The following is a 7,118-nucleotide window of genomic DNA, read 5'->3' as shown; positions in this document are numbered from 1 at the left end:
CTCCCGGCGCGGCTGGCGGCCGCGCGGCGCCGCGATCCTTCCCCGCGCCGCGCGGTGGCAGGATGCGACAGCGGCTGGCGGCCTGCTGCGAGGGAAGCAGGGGTTTATCGGGGCTGTCAGGGTTAATGGGGAAACAGGGCTTTCCTGCACGTCCCCTTTAAATGCTTTTCTGTATTTCCCTCCTGAAGCTGGAATAATGGTGRTGTTAATTCCCTTTCACGCTACACTGCTGTTTACTTTAGATCGCCGTTTAATTTAAAAGATCGAGCGTTCTCAATTTTACAATTGCTAAGCATGTTTTCCTTTAGGTCCAGGAGTCAAAATATAACTACTGYATCTATGTTGAGCCTCTGACTTTAGAACACGATGTTTCCTTTGTGCTTTAACCTAAATACAAACACAGTCTTTTATTATAYACCTTTGTCATTTTTTTGACATAAGAATGAAATCATTTCTCTCAGTAAATTGAACATCTAAGTCAGGATAAGACAAGCAGACCTTCCTTAGGCAGTGTTTGCACTGAAGGGCATGTGCTTTAGGCCTGGACTACAGACGTGGTGAGATTATCGGTATTTATTTAGGGTTTTAAAAACTTAYTCTTTTACAACAATACTAAATATTATTATGGTGGTATTTATATCTGTAAGTTAAGAATAGTTACTACAATTTCTGAAAGGTCTCACATTTTGAAGCAACCAATACAATGTCAGCTGAATGGCGTAAAGAAGCAAAATGCTGTCTATAGTCATTTTCAATTGCTTCTTCTAGAGGACTCACATTTCTGCTTATGTCCTGGAAAGTTCTCATTTTTACTGATCTTTAAAGTAAACTTTTTCTAATTCTGAAAAAATATGGCTCCTCARATAAAGTTGGTTACTTCTTTCAGCTATTATTACTTCAGGGATGAGGGTGTTTTTTTGTTTTTTGTTTTTTTTTTCCTTCTGAAAACTGAAAAACCTTATTTTTTGCAGGTAGCAATACATGTGTGGAGGGACTAGCTTCTTTTAGTGAACTCGATAAACTCCTAAGTTCTGATGAGAAGGAATTTTCTATGATGAAAACAATTTCTCAAACAAGTACAATGAAGATAGTCCTGCACCTTCCTGCACAGATATTCTTTACCAGTTGTCTTAATTGAAAAGTAGTATTGTGCTGCATGATAAAACAGATAAACCTATCTATTTTATCTATCTGGTGATAACTGTTGTCTGGTTATGACACAGTATGTAGCTATAGTTGGTAAATCTGTTTTTGAAAAGTTTGAAGATATAGTCCAGTTCAATACTATTATGATGCATAAACAGGAATATATATTTTATCTTGAGGGCTGTGTTAAACATGAAGGTTTGCGCACACAGGTTGTTTTTTGTTTGTTTTTTCCCAGTAGCTGTTYTCAAGGTCCTGTCATAGAATCCTTTCTACACTCCTGCAGGGAATTATGCTTTTCTGCAAACACCTTCATTTCTTTACTGATCAGACTTGCATCTTGGCTACTAACAGTAATCAGAGCTAGGGAATAGGAAATTTTGGTCTCTTACGGAAAGCAAACAAGGTCAGCTCAAATTTGCATTGTCTGTTGCTGTTGTTCCCTCGAAGTGTAATATTTTGTCAACTTACAGTGAGAAATAATTTGATACTGATCAGTCATGATTCAATTTTTATGCAATGRAAATAGATAAAGCAAAACCATGCAATATATCTTTTCTATTATTACCCCTGTAAAGCTAATATTTGTTACTTTTGAATAGTCTAGTATTAGACTTTCAATTATTTCACATCTCTGGAAATAAAACTGATCATTTTTATACGCGGTTTCACCTAGCTGTACTGCTATAAATCTTCTGCAGGCAATTACTGTGAGCATAGGCTTTTCCCAAAAGTTACTGAATTATGCACAAATGTAAGCAGATGTATTGCTGTTCATATAGTAAGTCAAATGGAGTAACTTAGCATAATCACATTAGGTAAAAYGGCCAATAGACCATGTAATAAAGCATGTTACTCTAGGGGCAAGATTTTAATTTCAATTCTTCTAGTGTAAATATAGTGATTGTGGTGGAGTTTTGCAAGTTTTACACAAAACTCATTAGATTCTGACTCTGACCCRTTTATTACAAGTTGTGTGAGCAGTCTGTCTAGATATATATACTTTTATCTTTATTCCATGTATACCAAGTCTGTGGATACCTGCCATTTGTTACACAGCAGGCTTGTACTAATTATTACAACATCTACTTTCCTTTCTTGTTTCTAGTTTATTCTCTGCTTCAGCTTTTACCAATGGGAACCGATGACTTATGGAGCTTATCACTATCCAGGCTGGTCCATGGTACTTGGATGGCTGATGCTGGCCTGCTCGGTTATTTGGATCCCAATTATGTTTGTGATAAAAATGCATCTAGCACCTGGCAAATTTATTGAGGTAATTCTTCTGCCTTTTTTCTACTTAAAAATACGGTCACAGGGACTATTTTATTTTACATTGATTTTGTGATACTGAATGGGTAATAGTGCTAAGACTATTTTCTGGTGAACTAGTTTTTGTGTTGCAAAGAGATGTTTGCCTGATTTAAAATGCAGCCTTTCTATTCCCTGTTTCTCAACAAAATGCTCCTAAACTGTTAAGTGATTGTTTTTATGAGAACTAGAAGGAGCTGCAAATTTCATAAGCCCTGGAATGATGTCACTGCTAGAAAGTTGTTTTTCTAGCTGTGCTGGCCTCTTTTGCAAAAGTAGCATGTAGAAGTAAAAAGCCTCAAATCTGCCTGCATACCATGTGTTAGTAAGCTTGACAGCCAGTGCTAAGAGACATCAGTCATGAGCTGCCTAATTGCAAAGGACCAGATCGTCAGGTACCCAGGACGCCCTAGATGGCTTGCAGAAAGTTAAAGTTTGGCTACTTCATGAGGTTCAACAATGAGAAATATGGAAAGATTTCATGCTCAGGCTACGTACTGCAAGACTTAACTGACAATCTTTGCCCCCCCACCCCCATGTCTTTATTTTTTTTGAATAAACTGATTCTCCCTGACACCTTGGCTTAAAAATGCTGGGTGGCATTATTTATACATAGGTTACTTTTGTTTGTTTTGCAAATCCAATTCCTCCTGCTCCAGAGACTTGGTGCTGCCCTTTGGCTCGGTTTTTCTGTGCCCGGTACTGCCCAACACCCCAGCTGCCGGGGCCACCTCTTCTCGAGGTGTTCCCAACCCTGCTGGCTCACCTCGGCTCCTTTTGAGTGCTGTGCAGGGCAGTTTCTCCCACCTCAGTATTTCACCCCTTCATTGCCTCCACCTTGTCATCTGAATAAGTGCAGTTCTCTCGTTTTTTGCCTTTGAGGTTTTTCAGTTCTAGCCCCTCCTCACTGCACACTGCTTATGCTGCTCCCTCCTAGAGAGAGAGAGAGCAGACACACAGCTCCCCTTTCCATATTCACCCTCGCAGATCAGCCGTCCTGCAAAATCCGTAGGGGCTGTTACATGCCTTAAATAAATAAATAAATAAATCAGAGAGAGAAAGTGCTAAAATAAAGCCATCTTTTGGTCTCTTTGCATCACACTACCCATGCCTCAGGGAAAAGTCCACGCTTTTCTGCTTCATATGGAGCAAAGGAGTTTAAGCAGTAAGACACCCTAGGGGGAGCATCCGAGTATGTAGCTGGCACTAGGCAGCGAGGCTGCTTGTCTGAAGGACCGTTCAGTCCTTGTGCAGAGCGTATTGGAGTGCACAGGTCAGCARAGATAACTGCTCCTGCTGGACATGAGCTAATAAGAAATTAGACTTACTTGTTCCTCACCTTTTATTTTTCAGCTAGTGTCTAGACTATGGGCCTGCTTAAAAATAAGCACTATAACGGTTGGCCTTCTGTTTGTTTGCAAARCAGTAATTCTGCTCCTCTCATTGAGACAAATTGTTTTTTTTTCTAATCTAATTTATCTGTGTGGAATCAGCAAGTATACTTACCTCAAAAAATAGGGTACTCTTCCTACTGTGCCTCTGGTAGTGTACCTAAAGAAATGCTAAAAAGTTGGATCTATTCTGAAGTGGTTTTTGCTGAAGCTATTTCAGCTTTAGCCCAGCATTTTCTGAACACAGAGTTTGCTGCATAAGTTTATTATGGTTGATTTGGGAGGTAAAGGTTGCAAACTGGTAATTAAGCAGATAATAAAATAACTGATATAGAGGCGTGATTCACTTTATTAGGCAATAAACATATAATTGTTCCCTCTCAAGCAGTCAGAAATATGTTTTCTTTCCTTTTTATCTATAAACGTGCCACTCAAATTATATATTTAATAAAGAAATCAGTGGAAAGATTAGAAGATTTTTGTTGTTTGCCAGGTTAACGTTCTCCTCTTTCTTTTTCCTGCAGATAGAAGTGAAGCATTTTGTCATTTYAAAATTAAAATCTTTGTTCATAACAGTGTACTACTTTTTGGTCATTTGTATACTTTGGGGAAATATACTAAACAAAAATCCAATTATTTTAATGCAGTTACCCACTGCTTAGGCGACTGGGCTAAGTAATTGAGCACATGTCCTTCAGAAAGCAAGGCTAGCAATCTGTAGCAGTTGTTCACAGTTCCCTTCATATGGTGCGGGGGAGAATGTATAATTAAAATCTGGGCACTTTATCCTCTATTAATCTTGCAAACTTTGTGCAAAACAAACACTGAGCAGTGGAGCATTGCAGGGCCATTGTCAATAAACTCAAATGAGCCTAACCTTACTTCTTCTGCGTCATATTTCTGCTCTGTAATTTTAAATGAGACTGTCTCTTATCTCCCCCATATTGCAGCGACTCAAGCTGGTGTGCTCTCCACAGCCTGACTGGGGTCCGTTTTTGGCCAAGCACCGTGGTGAACGTTACATGAACATGGTTGATCCACTGGGAACCTCCTCCCTGGGACTTAAGCTGCCAGTGAAGGATATAGAACTGGGGACCCAATGCTAATGATTATTACAGCGGTGGCAATAGCATTGTCAGCCTTTTTGGATACTTTTTTCCCATTCATTTCCCAGTGTTTCTTCTTTTCTTTCTCACAGTGCCTGAAAGTGGTTGCTTAGAAAGTAGGACTTATCGTCGCATGCCATAGTGAAGAACTAGCTAAACCACTTTCGGGCGTAAGTGATGCCCATGACGCATTCTGTTCCCTGTGAAACAGCAACAATRTGTTATACAAGAAGTTACATTCTAGTTTTTGTCAGGTGATGTAAAAATAATTAAAAAAAAGTAATACTCTTTTAAGAGAATTTAAAGGGATGAGCAAAAATTGACCAATTTCACACAAGCCTCCTTGCAGGCATGATGCGGCTAGGATTATGCTGCCAGTGTAACCAAAGTGAAATTCAGCCCTTCAACAGGATGCAAGTGAGAAAAGAGTGGGGTCTGCAGGCCAGGCTGGGGCCTCCTGCAGCTCTGCCGTGAATCCAGAGTGAGGCCATCCGTGTCAGCGGAGGTGCCTTATCTACACTGACCACGGCAGAACTTGGCTCACAGGGTCTGCTCGCTTGATGAGACCTTGAGGACTCATTACCTAAACAAAGGAGAGAGCCTTTAAGGCTTACAGTAGTAAGCAGTATGCAAAATCAGAATAGAAACATAATGATCCATTTGATCTTTTTGAGTAGAAAAATACAAGAAAATTTTAAAACAATCATTTGAGATTGGAACTAAACTGTCTCTGAGTCTGGGAATGGTTTTGAAATAGTTCCAGACTGGATGAGCATCACAGTTTTAAGTACTTTCATACATTTCTGTTAATAATTTGATATTTGCCTTTTCAAAAATGCCTCGGTTATACCAAGTGTGTAAAACTTTGCTCCATTGGCAAACTACTTATCCAACAAGTGCAAGCACAATTTTTATTCGCTTAACTCCAAAACTCTGAACACAGTTTTCCTTGTTTCTCTACTTTGGTTTACAGTGTCTCCTCAAGAAGCCATCATATAATTTGTGCCTAATTTTGTATTCTTACAGTGTAAGTGTAGTCTAGTTACCACCTGATAACGATTATTAGAAATTAGATGTGCTGTTGAGCTTTGTGACTCCCCAGTTATTCTCCTATAAACATCTTTCTATAACCTTTAGATGTATTCTTCTCTTTCAACCAATAGGGAAGTAGCAGAACCCCAGTTGTCTATATATTATGTATATAGCACGTAAATTCTGCAAAGCAGTATTCTCTCTACAATGTACATAGTTTATCTTTTTTTTTTTTTTTTGCTTTTAAAGCATTTTCATTAGAAAAAGAACCTAAAGAAACACAATTAACCACTGTAATCATCCACATGGATGCAACATTAAATGCACAAAATGTGAAGGTGGGGGAAAAGGACAATTTAGTAGATGGCCAATGCATTGCAATAGGACTTTCTAAATCATCACCATTTAGAAATCAGATATATGTGGCAATTCAAGTGTTAGACTTAAATAGTTTTGTTACCTATGGGGCAGAGTAAAAATAGAGCTTTTAAGAATACATTTATTTAACTGAATAGAAAATTAGCCCGATTTATTGTAAATGCACTAGAATGAGGGAGAAAAATATATCTTCAATAATTGGCAAAAATGTAGCCTTTACTATCTTGTTATATCCTATACATGCATATTTTTTAATGGTGATCAGTGTTCATGTAGTGTGTGCTAGTGATGTTTTATGTCCCTATGAGTATCTTATCAATCCSTGTAGAAATGGTGAGCTTGTGGTAGTTTAGCCTGTCTTTCCGTCCCCCCTCCTGCTGTAGTAGTAGCCAATAAATGTTCTTTCCTTTCAGGGGACTGTTTCTATCCCGTTCTTTTGTCTGTCTGTCTGCATATTACAGGGTCTCAGGTAACTCTTCAGTTAATGTGTGTCCGTAAATCAGTAGATGTGTTGTTTCCATCCTGTCAAAGAAAACAAAACAAAAACCCTAAACCTTAATGTAACACTTCCACAAATTATTAACTTCCTTTCTCTCTCTCTCTCTCTCTCTCTCTCTCTGTGTGTGTGTGTGTATATATATATGTATATTAAATATATTAATCATTTTGCTGAACTTCCTCTTTGACGGGGCACTTCGTGTTGCCAGCCACAGGCACTGCTGGAGATGTTTAATCCTCAGGCAGGAGGAGCGAG

General features: G+C 38.8%; 1 protein-coding gene across 1 annotated transcript in view; it reads left to right on the top strand.

Annotated features, from left to right (window-relative positions):
• Positions 1 to 4,954, top strand: part of SLC6A5 (solute carrier family 6 member 5) — a 32,334-nt gene extending 27,380 nt beyond the window's left edge. Inside the window, exons 14-15 of the mRNA XM_085300811.1 lie at positions 2,255 to 2,422; positions 4,799 to 4,954. Coding sequence (XP_085156937.1) covers positions 2,255 to 2,422; positions 4,799 to 4,954 — 324 coding nt within the window. The remainder of the gene's footprint in view (positions 1 to 2,254; positions 2,423 to 4,798) is intronic.
• Positions 4,955 to 7,118: the final 2,164 nt, after the last annotated feature.

The sequence above is a fragment of the Rhea americana genome, unplaced genomic scaffold (genome assembly GCF_003343005.1).
Source record: "Rhea americana isolate MKP2758 unplaced genomic scaffold, rheAme1 scaffold_17, whole genome shotgun sequence".
Lineage (NCBI taxonomy): Eukaryota > Metazoa > Chordata > Aves > Rheiformes > Rheidae > Rhea > Rhea americana.
This window is presented reverse-complemented; position numbering and strand designations above follow the sequence as displayed.